The following is a 24,320-nucleotide window of genomic DNA, read 5'->3' on the forward strand; positions in this document are numbered from 1 at the left end:
GTGTGTAGTTCTGCATTGTCCCACATTGTGTAGTTGTGCATTGTCCCACAGTGTGTAGTTGTGCATTGTCCCACAGTGTGTAGTTGTGCATTGTCCCACAGTGTGTAGTTCTGCATTGTCCCACATTGTGTAGTTGTGCATTGTCCCACATTGTGTAGTTGTGCATTGTCCCACAGTGTGTAGTTGTACATTGTTCCACATTGTGTAGTTGTACATTGTTCCACAGTGTGTAGTTCTGCATTGTCCCACATTGTGTAGTTGTGCATTGTCCCACATTGTGTAGTTGTGCATTGTCCCACAGTGTGTAGTTCTGCATTGTCCCACATTGTGTAGTTGTACATTGTTCCACAGTGTGTAGTTCTGCATTGTCCCACATTGTGTAGTTGTATATTGTCCCACATTGTGTAGTTCTGCATTGTCCCACAGTGTGTAGTTGTGCATTGTCCCACAGTGTGTAGTTGTACATTGTTCCACAGTGTGTAGTTGTACATTGTTCCACAGTGTGTAGTTGTGCATTGTCCCACAGTGTGTAGTTGTACATTGTTCCACAGTGTGTAGTTGTGCATTGTCCCACAGTGTGAAGTTGTGCATTGTCCCACAGTGTGTAGTTGTATATTGTCCCACATTGTGAAGTTGTACATTGTCCCACATTGTGTAGTTGTGCATTGTCCCACAGTGTGTAGTTGTACATTGTCCCACAGTGTGTAGTTGTATATTGTCCCACATTGTGAAGTTGTACATTGTCCCACATTGTGTAGTTCTGCATTGTCCCACATTGTGTAGTTGTACATTGTCCCACATTGTGTAGTTGTATATTGTCCCACGTAACGAGTCAGTCAGTCTGTCTATACCAGAGAAGCTGTGTGTCCGAGTGATTGTGCCGTTTCTAAAGCCGACCTCTGTGAGAGGGGTCACAGGCAGACAAACATTCCAACAAAACAACCCAGCAGTCACGTGCCTTCATGTGGCAGACTGTTTCATGCAATATGAACCTTCCAGCACGTGACTGACTGCACAGTGGTGGGGGCCAAAATGGAGGGTGGTTTCCTGCAATATGAACCTTCCAGCACGTGACTGACTGCACAATGGTGGGGACCTAAATGGAGGGTGGTTTCCTGCATTGTGAAACCCACAGCAGGGAACTGTAAAGCGGTTGGGGCCAAAATGGAGGGTGGTTTCCTGCATTGTGAAGCCCACAGCAGGGAACTGTAAAGCGGTTGGGGCCAAAATGGAGGGTGGTTTCCTGCATTGTGAAGCCCACAGCAGGGAACTGTAAAGCGGTTGGGGCGGTGTTGAGGAGGAGACAGCCACAGAAACCGACAGGGAAATAAAGAGAGAGAGAGGACAGGATAGTACGGTTTTAACTCAATGGTTGAGAGAGAGACCTCCCTTTTACTGGATGGGTGCTTAGAGGCTCAATCTGCAGTGGGGGTTTTAGCAGGAAAATCTTGGTGGGGAAAACTCACCCATTTTTTGAGATGCATGCCAGCAAACCCACTATACAACACAACACAGCACTATACCAGTGACAAACTGTGCCCACAAACTGTTAGGGCCAGTAAAGCTGTCCCAACAGACTACATAAAGCTGTCCCAACAGACTACATAAAGCTGTCCCAACAGACTACATAAAGCTGTCCCAACAGACTGTCCCAACAGACTACATAAAGCTGTCCCAACAGACTGTCCCAACAGACTACATAAAGCTGTCCCAACAGACTGCCCCAACAGACCACATAAAGCTGTCCCAACAGACTACATAAAGCTGTCCCAACAGACTACATAAAGCTGTCCCAACAGACTGTCCCAACAGACTACATAAAGCTGTCCCAACAGACTGTCCCAACAGACTACATGACCCAACAGACTGTCCCAACAGACTACATAAAGCTGTCCCAACAGACTGTCCCAACAGACTACATAAAGCTGTCCCAACAGACTGTCCCAACAGACTACATAAAGCTGTCCCAACAGACTACATAAAGCTGTCCCAACAGACGACATAAAGCTGTCCCAACAGACTGTCCCATCAGACTACATAAAGCTGTCCAACAGACTGTCCCATCAGACAACAAAAAGCTGTCCCATCAGACTGTCCCAACAGACTACATAAAGTTGTCCCATCAGACTGTCCCGACAGACTACATAAAGCTGTCCCAACATACTACATGAAGCTGTCCCAACAGACTGTCCCAACAGACGACATAAAGCTGTCCCAACAGACTACATAAAGCTGTCCCATCAGACTACATAAAGCTGTCCCAACAGACTGTCCCAACATACGACATAAAGCTGTTCCAACCGACTGTCCCAACAGACTACATAAAGCTGTCCTAACAGACTGTCCCAGTAGACTACATGAAGCTGTCCCAACAGACTGTCCCATCATACTACATAAAGCTGTCCCAACAAACTGTCCCAACAGACTACATAAAGATGTCCCATCAGACTACATAAAGCTGTCCCAACAGACTACATAAAGCTGTCCCAACAGACTACATAAAGCTGTCCCAACAGACTGTCCCATCAGACTACATAAAGCTGTCCCAACAGACTACATGAAGCTGTCCCAACAGACTACATAAAGCTGTCCCAACAGACTACAAAAAGCTGTCCCAACAGACTACATAAAGCTGTCCCATCAGACTACATAAAGCTGTCCCAACAGACTACATGAAGCTGTCCCAACAGACTGTCCCATCAGACTACAGCTAAAGCTGTCCCATCAGAGCTGTCCCATCAGACTACATAAAGCTGTCCCAACAGACTGTCCCATCAGACTACATAAAGCTGTCCCAACAGACATAAAGCTGTCCCAACACTGTCCCAACAGACTACATAAAGCTGTCCCAACAGACTACATAAAGCTGTCCCAACAGACTGTCCCAACAGACTACATAAAGCTGTCCCATCAGACTGTCCCCAGACTGACAGACTACATAAAGCTGTCCCAACAGACTACATGAAGCTGTCCCAACAGACTGTCCCATCAGACTACAAAAAGCTGTCCCAACAGACTGTCCCATCAGACTACATAAAGCTGTCCCAACAGACTACATAAATCTGTCCCAACAGACTACATAAAACTGTCCCAACAGACTACATAAAGCTGTGCCAACAGACTACATGAAGCTGTCCCAACAGACAACATAAAGCTGTCCCAACAGACTACATAAAGCTGTCCCATCAGACTACATAAATCTGGCCCAACAGACTGTCCCATAAGACTGCATAAAGCTGTCCCGACAGACTACATGAAGCTGTCCCAACAGACTGTCCCATCAGACAACAAAAAGCTGTCCCATCAGACTGTCCCAACAGACTACATAAAGTTGTCCCATCAGACTGTCCCGACAGACTACATAAAGCTGTCCCAACAGACTACATGAAGCTGTCCCAACAGACTACATGAAGCTGTCCCAACAGACTGTCCCATCAGACTACATATAGCTGTCCCAACAGACTGTCCCATCAGACTCCATAAAGCTGTCCCATCAGACTACATAAAGCTGTCCCAACAGACTGTCCCAACATACGACATAAAGCTGTTCCAACCGACTGTCCCAACAGACTACATAAAGCTGTCCTAACAGACTGTCCCAGTAGACTACATGAAGCTGTCCCAACAGACTGTCCCAACATACGACATAAAGCTGTTCCAACCGACTGTCCCAACAGACTACATAAAGCTGTCCTAACAGACTGTCCCAGTAGACTACATAAAGCTGTCCCAACAGACTACATGAAGCTGTCCCAACAGACTGTCCCATCAGACTACAAAAAGCTGTCCCATCAGACTACATAAAGCTGTCCAAACAGACTGTCCCAACAGACTACATAAAGCTGTCCCAACAGACTACATAAAGCTGTCCCAACAGACTGTCCCGACAGACTACATAAAGCTGTCCCAACAGACTACATGAAGCTGTCCCAACAGACTGTCCCATCAGACTACAAAAAGCTGTCCCAACAGACTGTCCCATCAGACTACATAAAGCTGTCCCATCAGACTACATAAAGCTGTCCAAACAGACTGTCCCAACAGACTACATAAAGCTGTCCCAACAGACTACATAAAGCTGTCCCAACAGACTGTCCCAACAGACTACATAAAGCTGTCCCATCAGACTACATAACGCTGTCCCAACAGACTGTCCCAACAGACTACATAAAGCTGTCCTAACAGACTGTCCCAATAGACTACATAAAGCTGTCCCAACAGACTACATAAAGCTGTCCCAACAGACTGTCCCATCAGACTACATAAAGCTGTCCCAACAGACTACATAACGCTGTCCCAACAGACTGTCCCAACAGACGACATAAAGCTGTCCCAACAGACTACATAAAGCTATCCCAACAGACTGTCCCAACAGACTACATAAAGCTGTCCCAACAGACTACATAAAGCTGTCCCAACAGACTACATAAAGCTGTCCCAACAGACTACATAAAGCTGTCCCAACAGACTACATAAAGCTGTCCCAACAGACTACATAACACTGTCCCAACAGACTGTCCCAACAGACTACATAAAGCTGTCCCAACAGACTGTCCCAACAGACTACATAAAGCTGTCCCAACAGACTACATAAAGCTATCCCAACAGACTGTCCCAACAGACTACATAAAGCTGTCCCAACAGACTACATAAAGCTGTCCCAACAGACTACATAAAGCTGTCCCAACAGACTACATAAAGCTGTCCCAACAGACTGTCCCAACAGACTACATAAAGCTGTCCCAACAGACTGTCCCAACAGACTAAATAAAGCTGTCCCAACAGACTACATAAACCTGTCCTGACAGACTACATAAAGCTGTCCCAACAGACTACATAAAGCTGTCCCAACAGACTACATTAAGCTGTCCCAACAGACTGTCCCAACAGACTACATAAAATTGTCACAACAGACTGTCCCAACAGACTACATAAAGCTGTCCCAACAGACTGTCCCAACAGACCACATAAAGCTGTCCCAACAGACTACATAAAGCTGTCCCAACAGACTACATAAAGCTGTCCCAACAGACTACATAAAGCTGTCCCAACAGACTACATAAAGCTGTCCCAACAGACTGTCCTACAGACTACATAAAGCTGTCCCAACAGACTACATAAAGCTGTCCCAACAGACTGTCCCAACAGACTACATAAAGCTGTCCCAACAGACTGTCCCAACAGACTGTCCCAACAGACTACATAAAGCTGTCCCAACAGACTACATAAAGCTGTCCCAACAGACTGTCCCAACAGACTACATAAAGCTGTCCCAACAGACTACATAAAGCTGTCCCAACAGACTGTCCTGACAGACTACATAAAGCTGTCCCAACAGACAACATAAAGCTGTCCCAACAGACTACATAAAGCTGTCCCAACAGACTGTCCCAACAGACTGTCCCATCAGACTACATAAAGCTGTCCCAACAGACTACATCAATGTGTCCCAACAGACTACATAAAACTGTCCCAACAGACTACATAAAGCTGTGCCAACAGACTACATGAAGCTGTCCCAACAGACTACATAAAGCTGTCCCAACAGACTACATAAAGCTGGCCCAAAAGACTACATAAAGCTGTCCCATCAGACTACATAAATCTGGCCCAACAGACTGTCCCATAAGACTACATAAAGCTGTCCCGACAGACTACATGAAGCTGTCCCAACAGACTGTCCCATCAGACTACAAAAAGCTGTCCCATCAGACTGTCCCAACAGACTACATAAAGTTGTCCCATCAGACTGTCCCGACAGACTACATAAAGCTGTCCCAACAGACGACATGAAGCTGTCCCAACAGACTGTCCCATCAGACAACAAAAAGCTGTCCCAACAGACTGTCCCATCAGACTACATAAAGCTGTCCAAACAGACTGTCCCAACAGACTACATAAAGCTGTCCCAACAGACTACATAATGCTGTCCCATCAGACTACATAAAGCTGTCCCAACAGACTGTCCCAACATACTACATAAAGCTGTCCCAACAGACTACATAAAGCTGTCCCATCAGACTACATGAAACTGTCCCAACAGACTACATGAAGCTGTCCCAACAGACTACATAAAGCTGTCCCATCAGACTACATAAAGCTGGCCCAACAGACTACATAAAGCTGGCCCAACAGACTACATAAAGCTGGCCCAACAGACTGTCCCATCAGACTACATAAAGCTGTCCCGACAGACTACATGAAGCTGTCCCAACAGACTACATAACGCTGTCCCAACAGACTGTCCCAACAGACGACATAAAGCTGTCCCAACAGACTACATCCCAACAGACTACATAAAGCTGTCCCAACAGACTGTCCCAACAGACTACATAAAGCTGTCCCAACAGACTACATAAAGCTGTCCCAACAGACTGTCCCAACAGACTACATAAAGCTGTCCCAACAGACTGTCCCAACAGACTACATAAAGCTGTCCCAACAGACTGTCCCAACAGACATAAAGCTGTCCCAACAGACTACATAAAGCTGTCAGACCAACAGACTGTCCCAACAGACTACATAAAGCTGTCCCAACAGACTACATTAAGCTGTCCCAACAGACTGTCCCAACAGACTACATAAAGCTGTCCCAACAGACTGTCAGACTACATAAAGCTGTCCCAACACTACATAAAGCTGTCCCAACAGACTACATAAAGCTGTCCCAACAGACTACATAAAGCTGTCCCAACAGACTACATAAAGCTGTCCCAACAGACTACATAAAGCTGTCCCAACAGACTGTCCCAACAGACTACATAAAGCTGTCCCAACAGACTGTCCCAACAGACTACATAAAGCTGTCCCAACAGACTGCTGTCCCAACAGACTACATAAAGCTGTCCCAACAGACTACATAAAGCTGTCCCAACAGACTACATAAAGCTGTCCCCAACAGACTGTCCCAACAGACTACATAAAGCTGTCCCAACAGACATAAAGCTGTCCCAGACTGTCCCAACAGACTGTCCCAACAGACTGTCCCATCAGACTACATAAAGCTGTCCCAACTGTCTACATAAATCTGTCCCAACAGACTACATAAAACTGTCCCAACAGACTACATAAAGCTGTGCCAACAGACTACATGAAGCTGTCCCAACAGACTACATAAATCTGTCCCAACAGACTACATAAAGCTGTCCCATCAGACTACATAAATCTGGCCCAACAGACTGTCCCATAAGACTTCATAAAGCTGTCCCAACAGACTGTCCCATCAGACTACAAAAAGCTGTCCCATCAGACTGTCCCAACAGACTACATAAAGTTGTCCCATCAGACTGTCCCGACAGACTACATAAAGCTGTCCCAACAGACTCCCAAGACTACAAGCTGTCCCAACAGACTGTCCCATCAGACTACATAAAGCTGTCCCAACAGACTGTCCCATCAGACTCCATAAAGCTGTCCCATCAGACTACATAAAGCTGTCCCAACAGACTGTCCCAACAGACTACATAAAGCTGTCCTAACAGACTGTCCCAGTAGACTACATGAAGCTGTCCCAACAGACTGTCCCATCATACTACATAAAGCTGTCCCAACAAACTGTCCCAACAGACTGTCCCATCAGACTACAAAAAGCTGTCCCATCAGACTGTCCCAACAGACTACATAAAGTTGTCCCATCAGACTGTCCCGACAGACTACATAAAGCTGTCCCAACAGACTACATGAAGCTGTCCCAACAGACTGTCCCATCAGACTACATATAGCTGTCCCAACAGACTGTCCCATCAGACTCCATAAAGCTGTCCCATCAGACTACATAAAGCTGTCCCAACAGACTGTCCCAACAGACTACATAAAGCTGTCCTAACAGACTGTCCCAACAGACTACATAAAGCTGTCCCAACAGACGACATAAAGCTGGCCCAACAGACTGTCCCATCAGACTACATAAAGCTGTCCCGACAGACTACATGAAGCTGTCCCAACAGACTACATAAAGCTGTCCCAACAGACTACATAAAGCTGTCCCAACAGACTACAAAAAGCTGTCCCAACAGACTACATAAAGCTGTCCCATCAGAGTACATAAAGCTGTCCCAACAGACTACATGAAGCTGTCCCAACAGACTGTCCCATCAGACTACAAAAAGCTGTCCCAACAGACTGTCCCATCAGACTACATAAAGCTGTCCCATCAGACTACATAAAGCTGTCCAAACAGACTGTCCCAACAGACTACATAAAGCTGTCCCAACAGACTACATAAAGCTGTCCCAACAGACTGTCCCAACAGACTACATAAAGCTGTCCCATCAGACTACATAACGCTGTCCCAACAGACTGTCCCAACAGACTACATAAAGCTGACCCATCAGACTGTCCCGACAGACTACATAAAGCTGTCCCAACAGACTACATGAAGCTGTCCCAACAGACTGTCCCATCAGACTACAAAAAGCTGTCCCAACAGACTGTCCCATCAGACTACATAAAGCTGTCCCAACAGACTACATAAATCTGTCCCAACAGACTACATAAAACTGTCCCAACAGACTACATAAAGCTGTGCCAACAGACTACATGAAGCTGTCCCAACAGACTACATAAAGCTGTCCCATCAGACTACATAAATCTGGCCCAACAGACTGTCCCATAAGACTACATAAAGCTGTCCCGACAGACTACATGAAGCTGTCCCAACATACTGTCCCAACAGACTACATAAAGTTGTCCCATCAGACTGTCCTGACAGACTACATAAAGCTGTCCCGACAGACTACATAAAGCTGTCCCAACAGACTACATAAAGCTGTCCCAACAGACTGTCCTGACAGACTACATAAAGCTGTCCCAACAGACTACATAAAGCTGTCCCAACAGACTGTCCCAACAGACTGTCCCATCAGACTACATAAAGCTGTCCCAACTGTCTACATAAATCTGTCCCAACAGACTACATAAAACTGTCCCAACAGACTACATAAAGCTGTGCCAACAGACTACATGAAGCTGTCCCAACAGACTACATAAAGCTGTCCCAACAGACTACATAAAGCTGTCCCAACAGACTACATAAAGCTGTCCCATCAGACTACATAAATCTGGCCCAACAGACTGTCCCATAAGACTTCATAAAGCTGTCCCAACAGACTGTCCCATCAGACTACAAAAAGCTGTCCCATCAGACTGTCCCAACAGACTACATAAAGTTGTCCCATCAGACTGTCCCGACAGACTACATAAAGCTGTCCCAACAGACTACATGAAGCTGTCCCAACAGACTGTCCCATCAGACTACAAAAAGCTGTCCCAACAGACTGTCCCATCAGACTACATATAGCTGTCCCAACAGACTGTCCCATCAGACTCCATAAAGCTGTCCCATCAGACTACATAAAGCTGTCCCAACAGACTGTCCCAACAGACTACATAAAGCTGTCCTAACAGACTGTCCCAGTAGACTACATGAAGCTGTCCCAACAGACTGTCCCATCATACTACATAAAGCTGTCCCAACAAACTGTCCCAACAGACTACATAAAGATGTCCCATCAGACTACATAAAGCTGTCCCAACAGACTACATAAAGCTGTCCCAACAGACTACATAAAGCTGTCCCAACAGACTACATAAAGCTGTCCCAACAGACGACATAAAGCTGGCCCAACAGACTGTCCCATCAGACTACATAAAGCTGTCCCGACAGACTACATGAAGCTGTCCCAACAGACTACATAAAGCTGTCCCAACAGACTACATAAAGCTGTCCCAACAGACTACAAAAAGCTGTCCCAACAGACTACATAAAGCTGTCCCAACAGACTACATAAAGCTGTCCCAACAGACTACATGAAGCTGTCCCAACAGACTGTCCCATCAGACTACAAAAAGCTGTCCCAACAGACTGTCCCAACAGACTACATAAAGCTGTCCAACAGACTACATAAAGCTGTCCCAACAGACTGTCCCAACAGACTACATAAAGCTGTCCCAACAGACTACATAAAGCTGTCCCAACGGACTGTCCCAACAGACTACATAAAGCTGTCCCATCAGACTACATAAAGCTGTCCCAACAGACTGTCCCAACAGACTACATAAAGCTGTCCCATCAGACTACATAAATCTGGCCCAACAGACTGTCCCATAAGACTACATAAAGCTGTCCCGACAGACTACATGAAGCTGTCCCAACATACTGTCCCAACAGACTACATAAAGTTGTCCCATCAGACTGTCCCGACAGACTACATAAAGCTGTCCCAACAGACTACATGAAGCTGTCCCAACAGACTACATGAAGCTGTCCCAACAGACTGTCCCATCAGACTACAAAAAGCTGTCCCAACAGACTGTCCCATCAGACTACATATAGCTGTCCCAACAGACTGTCCCATCAGACTCCATAAAGCTGTCCAACAGACTACATAAAGCTGTCCCAACAGACTGTCCCAACAGACGACATAAAGCTGTCCCAACAGACTACATAAAGCTGTCCCATCAGACTACATATAGCTGTCCCAACAGACTGTCCCAACATACGACATAAAGCTGTTCCAACCGACTGTCCCAACAGACTACATAAAGCTGTCCTAACAGACTGTCCCAGTAGACTACATGAAGCTGTCCCAACAGACTGTCCCATCATACTACATAAAGCTGTCCCAACAAACTGTCCCAACAGACTACATAAAGATGTCCCATCAGACTACATAAAGCTGTCCCAACAGACTACATAAAGCTGTCCCAACAGACTACATAAAGCTGTCCCAACAGACTACATAAAGCTGTCCCAACAGACGACATAAAGCTGGCCCAACAGACTGTCCCATCAGACTACATAAAGCTGTCCTAACAGACTACATGAAGCTGTCCCAACAGACTACATAAAGCTGTCCCAACAGACTACATAAAGCTGTCCCAACAGACTACAAAAGCTGTCCCAACAGACTACATAAAGCTGTCCCATCAGACTACATAAAGCTGTCCCAACAGACTACATGAAGCTGTCCCAACAGACTGTCCCATCAGACTACAAAAAGCTGTCCCAACAGACTGTCCCAACAGACTACATAAAGCTGTCCCATCAGACTACATGAAGCTGTCCCAACAGACTGTCCCAACAGACTACAAAAAGCTGTCCCAACAGACTGTCCCATCAGACTACATAAAGCTGTCCCAACAGACTACATAAAGCTGTCCCAACAGACTACATAAAGCTGTCCCAACAGACTGTCCCAGTAGACTACATGAAGCTGTCCCAACAGACTGTCCCATCATACTACATAAAGCTGTCCCAACAAACTGTCCCAACAGACTACATAAAGATGTCCCATCAGACTACATAAAGCTGTCCCAACAGACTACATAAAGCTGTCCCAACAGACTACATAAAGCTGTCCCAACAGACGACATAAAGCTGGCCCAACAGACTGTCCCATCAGACTACATAAAGCTGTCCCAGACAGACTACAGAAGCTGTCCCAACAGACTACATAAAGCTGTCCCAACAGACTACATAAAGCTGTCCCAACAGACTACATAAAGCTGTCCCAACAGACTACATAAAGCTGTCCTGTCCCAGCAGACTACATAAAGCTGTCCCAACAGACTACATGAAGCTGTCCCAACAGACTGTCCCATCAGACTACAAAAAGCTGTCCCAACAGACTGTCCCATCAGACTACATAAAGCTGTCCCATCAGACTACATAAAGCTGTCCAAACAGACTGTCCCAACAGACTACATAAAGCTGTCCCAACAGACTACATAAAGCTGTCCCAACAGACTACATAAAGCTGTCCCATCAGACTACATAACGCTGTCCCAACAGACTGTCCCAACAGACTACATAAAGCTGACCCATCAGACTGTCCCGACAGACTACATAAAGCTGTCCCAACAGACTACATGAAGCTGTCCCAACAGACTGTCCCATCAGACTACAAAAAGCTGTCCCAACAGACTGTCCCATCAGACTACATAAAGCTGTCCCATCAGACTACATAAAGCTGTCCAAACAGACTGTCCCAACAGACTACATAAAGCTGTCCCATCAGACTACATAACGCTGTCCCAACAGACTGTCCCAACAGACTACATAAAGCTGTCCTAACAGACTGTCCCAATAGACTACATAAAGCTTTCCCAACAGACTACATAAAGCTGTCCCAACAGACTGTCCCATCAGACTACATAAAGCTGTCCCAACAGACTACATAAAGCTGTCCCAACAGACTGTCCCATCAGACTACATAAAGCTGTCCCAACAGACTGTCCCATCAGACTACATAAAGCTGTCCCAACAGACTGTCCCAACAGACTACATAAAGCTGTCCCAACAGACTACATAAAGCTGTCCCAACAGACTACATAAAGCTGTCCCAACAGACTACATAAAGCTGTCCCATCAGACTACATAAAGCTGTCCCAACAGACTACATAACGCTGTCCCAACAGACTGTCCCAACAGACTACATAAAGCTGTCCCAACAGACTGTCCAAACAGACTACATAAAGCTGTCCCAACAGACTACATAAAGCTGTCCCAACAGACTGTCCCAACAGACTACATAAAGCTGTCCCAACAGACTACATAAAGCTGTCCCAACAGACTACATAAAGCTGTCCCAACAGACTACATAAAGCTGTCCCAACAGACTACATAAAGCTGGCCCAACAGACTACATAAAGCTGGCCCAACAGACTGTCCCATCAGACTACATGAAGCTGTCCCAACAGACTACATAACGCTGTCCCAACAGACTGTCCCAACAGACTCCCAACAGAAATAAAGCTGTCCCAACAGACTACATAAACCTGTCCTGACAGACTACATAAACTGTCCCAACAGACTACATAAAGCTGTCCCAACAGACTACATTAAGCTGTCCCAACAGACTGTCCCAATAGACTACATAAAGCTGTCCCAACAGACTGTCCCAACAGACCACATAAAGCTGTCCCAACAGACTACATAAAGCTGTCCCAACAGACTACATAAAGCTGTCCCAACAGACTACATAAAGCTGTCCCAACAGACTACATTAAGCTGTCCCAACAGACTACATAAATCTGTCCCAACAGACTGTCCCAACAGACTACATAAAGCTGTCCCAACAGACTGTCCCAACAGACGACATAAAGCTGTCCCAATAGACTGCCCCAACAGACTACATAAAGCTGTCCCAACAGACTACATAAAGCTGTCCCAACAGACTACATAAAGCAGGCCCATCAGACTGTCCCATCAGACTACATAAAGCTGTCCCGACAGACTACATGAAGCTGTCCCAACAGACTACATAAAGCTGTCCCAACAGACTACATAAAGCTGTCCCAACAGACTACAAAAAGCTGTCCCAACAGACTACATAAAGCTGTCCCATCAGACTACATAAAGCTTGCCCAACAGACTGTCCCATCAGACTACATAAAGCTGTCCCGAGAGACTACATGAAGCTGTCCCAACAGACTACATGAAGCTGTCCCAACAGACTACATAAAGCTGTCCCATCAGACTGTCCCAACAGACTACATAAAGCTGTCCCATCAGACTGTCTCGACAGACTACATAAAGCTGTCCCAACAGACTACATGAAGCTGTCCCAACAGACTGTCCCATCAGACTACAAAAAGCTGTCCCAACAGACTGTTCCATCAGACTACATAAAGCTGTCCCATCAGAGTACATAAAGCTGTCCAAACAGACTGTCCCAACAGACTACATAAAGCTGTCCCAACAGACTGTCCCAACAGACTACATATAGCTGTCCTAACAGACTGTCCCAATAGACTACATAAAGCTTTCCCAACAGACTACATAAAGCTGTCCCAACAGACTGTTCCATCAGACTACATAAAGCTGTCCCATCAGAGTACATAAAGCTGTCCAAACAGACTGTCCCATCAGACTACATAACGCTGTCCCAACAGACTGTCCCAACAGACTACATAAAGCTGTCCTAACAGACTGTCCCAATAGACTACATAAAGCTTTCCCAACAGACTACATAAAGCTGTCCCAACAGACAACAGACTACAACAGACTGTCCCAACAGACTACATAAAGCTGTCCCAACAGACTGTCCCAACAGACTACATAAAGCTGTCCCAACAGACTGTCCCATCAGACTACATAAAGCTGTCCCAACAGACTGTCCCAACAGACTACATAAAGCTGTCCCAACAGACTACATAAAGCTGTCCCAACAGACTACATAAAGCTGTCCCAACAGACTACATAAAGCTGTCCCAACAGACTACATAAAGCTGTCCCAACAGCAGATATTTTCCTTTCAGTAACATGGAGTGAATCCTCCACCTGTCTATCATCTGAGCCTCGTCTGACGAAACAGTTAATTCAGCTTCATTTACTGCCTTTAAAATAAACACAGCTGATATGGCTGACTTGCTTAAACAAATGTGGTTTCTACTGACTCCTTGTGGATTTGTGTAAGTCGATAAAGAACCGCATTGTCTTTCAATAATAGCGAACGCCAACATGAGTTGTGACTTTTGAACCGTACACAAACATTAGTGTCCCGATCGTCGTATGAAGGGGACCAAAGTGCAGCGTGGGTAGAATACATTCTTCTTTATTTCAGGAAGAACACAAAGAACACTTAAAACAAAAGTGCCGCTATGATAACGAGTACAGACACAGGCAACTACAGACAATCGACAATAACCCACGAAATACCCAAAGAAGATGGCTGCCTAAATATGGTTCCCAATCAGAGACAACGATAAACACCTGCCTCTAATTGAGAACCAATCTAGGCAACCATAGACCAACATAAACACCTAGATGAAAACAACCCCATGAATCTACAAAAACCCCTAGACAGTACAAACACCCTAGAATAAGACAAAAACACACATATCACCCATGTCACACCCTGACCTAACCAAAAGAAAGAAAGAAAACAAAGAATCCTAAGGTCAGGGCGTGACAATTAGGCTGTTACGTTTATGTTCAGTGAATTTCTAAATGTTTGTTTTTATATCATTGTCACTTAGCTCTAAGTATAAGCAAGTACAAGCAAACGAGCTGCGACGAGGTAGGCCTATTTGTTCAGCACTTTCAATATGGACACCGACAGAAATTCAGACAGATGTTAGTTCAGATAAATTCAGCAAGATTTGGTGGCCTTAACTTTAGTCTTCTTTAAGTCACCATAAAGACAGAGAGAGAGGCCTACCATTTTTGGATTGTATTAGACCTATGTGGTCGAAAAAGGAAGAAAAATACAAAACCACTTATATAGACAATATAGCGACGTACAGACAAGACATTGCGTAAACAAAAACAACCTCTCGGAAAAATCAACAGGAATTACATGGTTCAATTAGTGAACTTTTTGCTGAAAAAAATACTGTATATTTCAATGGGAAGAGACTGTCGCTAGCAAACATGGTTCCAGACCCAACAACATTATATAGTATCCCCTCCTCATGGTTCCAGACCCAACAACATTATATAGTATCCCCTCCTCATGGTTCCAGACCCAACAACATTATATAGTATCCCCTCCACATGGTTCCAGACCCTCCTCATGGTTCCAGACCCAACAACATTATATAGTATCCCCTCCTCATGGTTCCAGACCCAACAACATTATATAGTATCCCCTCCTCATGGTTCCAGACCCAACAACATTATATAGTATCCCCTCCTCATGGTTCCAGACCCAACAACATTATATAGTATCCCCTCCTCATGGTTCCAGACCCAACAACATTATATAGTATCCAGACCCAACAACATTATATAGTATCCCCTCCTCATGGTTCCAGACCCAACAACATTATATAGTATCCCCTCCTCATGGTTCCAGACCCCAGACCCATGGTTCCAGACCCAACAACATTATATAGTATCCCCTCCTCATGGTTCCAGACCCAACAACATTATATAGTATCCCCTCCCATGGTTCCAGACCCAACAACATTATATAGTATCCCCTCCTCATGGTTCCAGACCCAACAAATTATAACATTATGGTTATAGTATCCCCTCCCATGGTTCCAGACCCCAACATCATGGTTCCAGACCCAACAACATTATATAGTATCCCTCCTCATGGTTCCAGACCCAACAACATTATATAGTATCCCCTCCTCATGGTTCCAGACCCAACAACATTATATAGTATCCCCTCCTCATGGTTCCAGACCCAACAACATTATATAGTATCCCCTCCTCATGGTTCCAGACCCAACAACATTATATAGTATCCCCTCCTCATGGTTCCAGACCCAACAACATTATATAGTATCCCCTCCTCATGGTTCCAGACCCAACAACATTATATAGTATCCCCTCCTCATGGTTCCAGACCCAACAACATTATATAGTATCCCCTCCACATGGTTCCAGACCCAACAACATTATATAGTATCCCCTCCTCATGGTTCCAGACCCAACAACATTATAAGTATCCCCTCCTCATGGTTCCAGACCCAACAACATTATATAGTATCCCCTCCTCATGGTTCCAGACCCAACAACATTATATAGTATCCCCCCCATGGTTCCAGACCCAACAACATTATATAGTATCCCCCTCATGGTTCCAGACCCAACAACATTATATAGTATCCCCTCCTCATGGTTCCAGACCCAACAACATTATATAGTATCCCCTCCTCATGGTTCCAGACCCAACAACATTATATAGTATCCCCTCCTCATGGTTCCAGACCCAACAACATTATATAGTATCCAGACCCCCTCCTCATGGTTCCAGACCCAACAACATTATATAGTATCCCCTCCTCATGGTTCCAGACCCAACAACATTATATAGTCATGGTTCCAGACCCAACAACCCCTCCTCATGGTTCCAGACCCAACAACATTATATAGTATCCCCTCCTCATGGTTCCAGACCCAACAACATTATATAGTATCCCCTCCTCATGGTTCCAGACCCAACAACCCTCCTCATGGTTCCAGACCCAACAACATTATATAGTATCCCCTCCTCATGGTTCCAGACCCAACAACATTATATAGTATCCCCTCCTCATGGTTCCAGACCCAACAACATTATATAGTATCCCCTCCTCATGGTTCCAGTATCCCCTCCTCATGGTTCCAGACCCAACAACATTATATAGTATCCCCCAACATGGTTCCTCATGGTTCCAGACCCAACAACATTATATAGTAACATGGTTCCAGACCCAACAACATTATATAGTATCCCCTCCTCATGGTTCCAGACCCAACAACATTATATAGTATCCCCTCCTCATGGTTCCAGACCCAACAACATTATATAGTATCCCCTCCTCATGGTTCCAGACCCAACAACATTATATAGTATCCCCTCCTCATGGTTCCAGACCCAACAACATTATATAGTATCCCCTCCTCATGGTTCCAGACCCTCAACATTATATAGGTTCCATGGTTCCAGACCCAACAACATTATATAGTATCCCCTCCTCATGGTTCCAGACCCTCCTCATGGTTCCAGACCCAACAACATTATATAGTATCCCCTCCTCATGGTTCCATTATATAGTATCCCCTCCTCATGGTTCCAGACCCAACAACATTATATAGTATCCCCATGGTTCCTATCCCCTCCTTCCAGACCCTCCTCATGGTTCCAGACCCAACAACATTATATAGTATCCCCTCCTCATGGTTCCAGACCCAACAACATTATATAGTATCCCCTCCTCATGGTTCCAGAACCAACAACAGTATATAGTATCCCCTCCTCATGGTTCCAGACCCAACAACAGTATATAGTATCCCCTCCTCATGGTTCCAGAACCAACAACAGTATATAGTATCCCCTCCTCGTGGAGAAAAGCACATGACCTAATTCTAATACACAAAGTAAGCAAAACAATGAAATCATTCTAACCTTGCCTAAAAGGATGAATAAGATACTAATGAGATAGACCTATGTAAGCAATACAACAATTGAGATGTACAACCTATGGCATCAGGGAACGATGAGCAAATAAGAGGCCAGCCATAACAAGACATTAATGAGCGAGCTAGGACGGACGTTGTCAATATAACTATTTGTTCAGTACTATTGAAATGTACAGCGACATGATTCAGCACATGGGCTGTGCTTACAGTATTCTCCCTGTACACCAAGTCAGAACCGTATGATAAATACCGGGGGCATATAAGCAGACAATGAAAGCTTTTACAATTGTCAATGATTACATTTCTCTAAAACAGGCTATAGGCTACATGTGCACCACCAAGTCAGAACAGTAGGCTAAGTTCTGAGGGGGAAAGGGACCAAATGATTAGGGTGAGACACATGAGCTACTAACAGCTTACTACACAACATACACTTAGTATTAATTTCTTAGCTACAGTATACATATCTCCCTGGCATATTACATAATTTATGCAGCAGTATACAAGACATATTTTTGGACTAACTGTTGTTGTGCTGTGCTCACTTGAACAGGAAGGTGGAGCAGCGGTCCTTCTTGTTGGTAAACTTACTCAGGTCACACCCTGATCTGTTTCACCTGTCTTTGTGCTTGTCTCCACCCCCCTCCAGGTGTCGCCCATCATCCCCATTATCCCCTGTGTATTTATACCTGTGTTCTCTGTTTGTCTGCTGCCAGTTCGTTTTGTTCGTCAAGCCTACCAGCGGTTTTCCCCTTGCTCCTGTCTGTTTCTAGTTTCTGTTTTCTAGTTTTCCTGGTTTTGACCATTCTGGCTGCCCTGACCCTGCCTGCCGTTCTGTACCTTGTCACACCACCCTGGATTATTGACCTTTTCCTGCCCTGACCTTGAGACTGCCTGCCGTTCCGTCCCTTGTCACACCACCCTGGATTATTGACCTCTTCCTGCGCTGACCCTGAGCCTGCCTGCCGTTGTGTACCTTTTGGACTCTGACCTGGATTATTGACCTCTTCCTGCCCTGACCCTGAGCCTGCCTGCAGTTCTGTACCTTTTGGACTCTGACCTGGATTACTGACCTCTGCCTGCCCTGACCCTGAGCCTGCCTGCAGTTCTGTACCTTCTGGACTCTGACCTGGATTACTGACCTCTGCCTGCCCTGACCCTGAGCCTGCCTGCAGTTCTGTACCTTTTGGACTCTGACCTGGATTACTGACCTCTTCCTGCCCTGACCCTGACCCTGCCTGCCGTTCTGTACCTTTTGGACTCTGACCTGGATTACTGACCTCTTCCTGCCCTGACCCTGAGCCTGCCTGCCGTTCTGTACCTTTTGGACTCTGACCTGGATAACTGACCTCTGCCTGCCCTGACCCTGAGCCTGCCTGCAGTTCTGTACCTTTTGGACTCTGACCTGGATTACTGACCTCTGCCTGTGCTGACCCTGAGCCTGCCTGCAGTTCTGTACCTTTTGGACTCTGACCTGGATTATTGACCTCTTCCTGCGCTGACCCTGAGCCTGCCTGCAGTTCTGTACCTTTTGGACTCTGACCTGGATTACTGACCTCTGCCTGCCCCCCGTTCTAGTAATAAACATTTGTTACTTCGACACAAAAACAACTTTTGCACCACACAGAACGCACAGCAACTGCCTCGCAATGCTGCAAGGCAAATGCAGCGCTCCATTGGAAATGGATGTACTTCTGGTGTACCAAAACATAAAGAGGTTGTCGAGGTGATCGACGGTGATCATGCCCAATGTCCTCCAGATGCATATAGGTTTCGTTTTGCCAGATGCCTAGCCCGCATTTTCCGTACTTGACGCACAGGTGCTTCGCTTTTCAACTAGCTAAACTCTATCTAGTTGCTGTGTGTGTGTGTGTGTACTTCTGTTTGTACCACTACATGGTAAAGCAACACAAAAGCTTAAAATATTGAACGCATGTGGTACATAGAATGCACCGCAGCCTACTGCAGCACCCCTTAGTGTTGCGGACTGCTCCATTGACAATGAATGACTTCCGCTGGAACACAAAGTGTTCTATGCATTTGGCGGACATGAGACATAACGCTTCAAACACACCAAATGTATTAAGGCGGAAAATAGTATGCAGCATCATCTAGATATGTGTGCAACATTCACCTTCTGCTACCATTTCTGTCAACCTGTTTGACGCATACAGTTTGACGCATATGTTCGATAAATCCACTGCCTCTGCAACGCAATGCTGCACGGCAAACGGAGCGTTCCATTGGAAATGAATATACTTCTGGTGTGCCAAAATGCAATGACACAGTCGGTGTGTTCAAAGCGTTGGGTGAGTGAGAGCAGCGTCGGTCCCTCCCGCTCTCCCTCCCTCCACTGAGAAAAGGGGAGATATTCTTCCAGCTGATGTCATAATACAAGTCACACTGCATTATTTCATGCGCCAATTCGTGTTGTTACTCCTATGACCGGAGAAAGTGAAATATTCCTCCATATTAAAAAAGACTCAGGCCACAAATAACAACGCGAGATTATCAGAGTACTTTGCGATTGTCATTCAATTATCAGAGTACTTTGCTATTGTCATTCATTGCAGCTGCAGTGCTGGTTGAGTGAACGGACCGGAGAAGACATATTTTATCTCTTACAAAAGTGTGGAACAAAGTGACAGTGCTGAATAACAACTTAAACATTAATTTACTCATAAAAACAGCAACTATTTGCTGTATTCCTTGGGTCTCTCTCTAGTGATGGTTTTAAAAGTTTTGCTATTTCACGGTATCCGCTTTGCTGTTTATTCAATGTTTTTTTTTTCAGTCTACGGCTCGAGAAAGCTGTTCAGACACGTGATATGAGATATCTGATTGGCCAGCGGTAGACCTATGGGTGCACTTGATTTGCTCTCTGGGCCTTCCGGGTAGGCGGAGTTTTACCGTCAGACACATGAAATGGTTCAAAATGGGAAAACTTTGCCTTCCAGGTTGTAGTTCCTCATTAATTATAATTCCTAATTCTATGGTTATAACTATCTCATGGATGGTAAATCCTGGCATCCATAGCTTTGTGAAGTGGTTACACTGCTCCAGACCCATCCGTTTTTCAAATCACAGGTTGCCCCTTTAAGCATGTGAAACAGCCAGAAGACTCATTCATACAGGTTATGAGAAAAGAGGTTATGATGTTTTTACTAGGGGATAAAGAATCCCATTTACACTACACAATAGCCATAATAACACCTAGTTTGGACACACACACACACACCTATTCTCACACGCACACACACACACACACACACACACACACATTCTCACACACACACACACACACACACACACCTATTCTCACACGCACACACACACACACACACACACACACACCTATTTGCACACACACACACACACACACACACACACACACACACACACACACACACACACACACACCTACACACACACACACACACACACACACACACACACACCTATTCTCACACGCACACACACACACACACACACACACACACACACACACACACACACACACACACACACACACACACACACACACACAGGTAAAGGGAAATATCCAGGCTATGAGATTATACGAGTGGAAATCTAACAGCAGAAAAACAAGTAGCTGTTGTTTTATGGAAACTCAGAAACTCCCAGCAGCCTCTGTTGTGTTGAAAGGCTTTCACCGGCCCTGCAAGTAGGCACACACTCTCACAAAGGACACACGCACGCACCCTAATTCATGGAACAATGGTGCACTGATTGCGGTTGAAAAAATATCCTACGACTCTTTTGTCAGTGTCATTACGCCTATTCATCATCATAAACAACAACGTAATCGTCACCTTCATCATCATCATCACCATCATCATCATTACCATCATCATCATTACCGTCATCATCATCACCACCATCATCATCATCCTCATTATCATCATCATCATGCTGAATATATAGAACAGGGCTCTATAGTATGGAGTTACAGATGTATGTGTGTGAAAAAATCTGACTCATAGACGGAATGTAAAGAGGATTTAGCAACCAGAAACGGCCCAGTCTACTGCAGACAGTGAGTTGTGTTGTGCTAGGTAGTACAGTACAACCCTCTGGTTGATCACGACTCTGCTGCAGTCAATACTGCTCTGCCTTTCTGTCTGACGCACACACACACAAGCACACACACACACACACACACACACACATTCACTCTCTTTCTCCACTATTCACTCTCTCTCTCTTTCTCTCGCTCTCTATTTCTGTCTGTAGGACTCATGAAATGTGTTATGCAATAAAGTCAATGAAGTCAAGTCCCTGACTCAATGTCCTCTTACTCCCACTCTCTCCTCTTCCGCCCCTAAAGGAGACGCACACTATAATACATGATCAAAAATGTTTTTTTATTCATTTCAAAAATATATATTTCACATTAGATTGAGACCCACAATTGCACAAATTCTGCACATTTGGTAGGCTATTAATAGTGTTCAAGTCCCTGGTGCAAATACTATTCACAGTCATATCTACATTTAGCAGAATGCATTTGTGGAAATCAAACATGTTTTTCCTCGCTCCACACACCCTTATAAACCAGTCCAGTCTGTCTTTGGCTCCTTCACTGAATCTGACACTTCTCCAGCGGCTTGCCTGGCTTCCGTGCGGAGTCGGGGCCGAGGACTTGACGGAGATCAGTGCTGAAACTCGGCCGTCGAGCGAGCGGATACAGCGCCCCACACGGAGCCTTACAAACGGTGGCCTGGCTCCCTCTCCCGGCCGCTCTGCACTCTTTCAGCGCCTGGTACGACCGAATCGAAACTTTGCGGTGCTGCGACGGACTAGTTTCCGTTGGCAACCCGCCCCGTTTAGCCAGAGCCTCGAATACCTCCTCCAGATTAGTGCGGTCTTTGGCGGAGGTCTCGAAGTAGGCGCAGTCCTCACCGAGGGCTCGGAGCACCTCTGCCCGGGAAAGTACTCTCTCCGCTGGGGACAAGTCCACCTTGTTAGCGCAGACTACCGTGGGGACCCGTGCGCTCTGGCCCGGCCTGGTGGGCTTGAGGAGCTTGGTTTTGGCCACGAGGATCTCAGTGCGCAGGGCACACACCTCCTCGAACGAGCTCCGGTCGTCCAGGGTGAAGACCAGAAGGAATATGTCACCTATACAAAACACAGGAGGAGACCGAAATATTATAGCCTATATTTTCATTATAGCCTACATTGTCATATTCTCATTAGCAATTTGAACTGAAGTTCCTTCTGGGATAAAGTCTATATTATATTATGTTTTATTCTATTCTATATGCTATTCTATCATAATTTATATGTCCATATACACATATTTATATTCTCTCTCATCGTTTATAAAGCAAGCATGTCTACTTTTACGCACAGACTTATTCATTTGTAAGCATTTACATCTTTAACACTGCGATAACAACAACTGTTGAGGCACCTCCAGCACGCTCCAACATAGAGACCATGATAAGGACTCCCGTTATTGCCTACATTCCCGTTATGCACCGGTTAGTATGGAGAGCCTGCGTTTCGCCGGGAAGCTCCTCTCTCCGGAGGCGTCAAGTACGTCGATCTGATACGTCTCCCCGCGGATGTGGAACATTTTCCGGAGGAAATCCTCGGAGGTGGGCTGGTACTCCTCCACGAAGCCGTCCCAGAGGTACCGTCGCAAGATTGAAGTCTTGCCCACCCGGGGCGCACCCAGAACCACGATGCGCCTGCAGTTCTGCGGCTTGGTGGAGCTCAGCGGGTCCTGCGGAGAGTCCTGGGCGAGCCTTGGGTCGTCCTCGCCTAACCGAATCTGCCCCTGGAGAACCAGAGCAGATAGCTGGTCCAGTGGCGACCTCTTGCAAGAGTGGCCATCGGAGGGAGGTGGAAGCCAGCTAGCTGTGCTTTGGGACCGCACCACCCTCCCCTTCTTTTCCTGGTGCTTCCACTGAGACGTGACCATTTTAAGGAAACCCATGCTGGCTTTGAGCCCCGGTGAGTTCAGGTGCTGAGTTACGTTTTTGTATGCCAGCAGGACCTTGGAGGAGCCGGGGCTCAGGGCTCTGGTCCCGGGGAACTGAGAAGGTTCAGCCCGCTGATGGGCGACGGGCATGTTGGTTGTGGTGGTCGGTGAGCAAGTGGATGGGTTACCTTTTACCTCCATAATGTTGTCTCACTTAAGTGGCATGTGAAATGTAGCCTATACTAGCCTGTAGGGCAGTGTGGATCCTGTAATATTCCAACCGTTGAGGTTTATACACTAAATGTGGTCCTCGTGACACCTGTGTGTTTGCGCACATCTAGTCTGGGTGGTACAGAAACAGACGTCTTTTGGTGTTGTTTTTATACCCATGCACGCGCCTGGCTCGTCCGCGTCACACGGCATGGGTCATCTGCTCGTCTCTCCCAACAGCTAGCTGCCAGAACTGCTGATTGACAGAAGCGGAGAGATTGTTATGTTCTCCGGGAGGACACCGAG

The 24,320-nt window shown here is 45.9% G+C and overlaps 1 protein-coding gene across 1 annotated transcript; it reads right to left on the reverse strand.

Moving 5' to 3' along the window:
- Nucleotides 1-22,223: 22,223 nt before the first annotated feature.
- Nucleotides 22,224-24,150, reverse strand: si:dkey-27j5.5 (GTP-binding protein Rhes). The gene is made up of 2 exons (XM_024409238.2): nt 23,360-24,150; nt 22,224-22,996 (listed from the first exon to the last, which is right to left on the reverse strand). Exons 1-2 carry the CDS (start codon nt 24,003-24,005, stop codon nt 22,458-22,460), a joined length of 1,185 nt encoding a protein of 394 aa, XP_024265006.1. The 5' UTR covers nt 24,006-24,150; the 3' UTR covers nt 22,224-22,457.
- Nucleotides 24,151-24,320: the final 170 nt, after the last annotated feature.

The sequence above is a fragment of the Oncorhynchus tshawytscha genome, unplaced genomic scaffold (genome assembly GCF_018296145.1).
Source record: "Oncorhynchus tshawytscha isolate Ot180627B unplaced genomic scaffold, Otsh_v2.0 Un_scaffold_5493_pilon_pilon, whole genome shotgun sequence".
NCBI lineage: Eukaryota > Metazoa > Chordata > Actinopteri > Salmoniformes > Salmonidae > Oncorhynchus > Oncorhynchus tshawytscha.

Excerpts from the sequence above, each read along its gene's own strand:
- si:dkey-27j5.5 (XM_024409238.2), bottom strand. The coding sequence starts at position 24,005 with ATGGAGGTAAAAGGTAACCCATCCACTTGCTCACCGACCACCACAACC. Across the intron at positions 22,997-23,359 it reads CAGGCTCTCCATACTAACCG|GTGACATATTCCTTCTGGTC; the intron begins GTGCATAACGGG and ends TGTTTTGTATAG.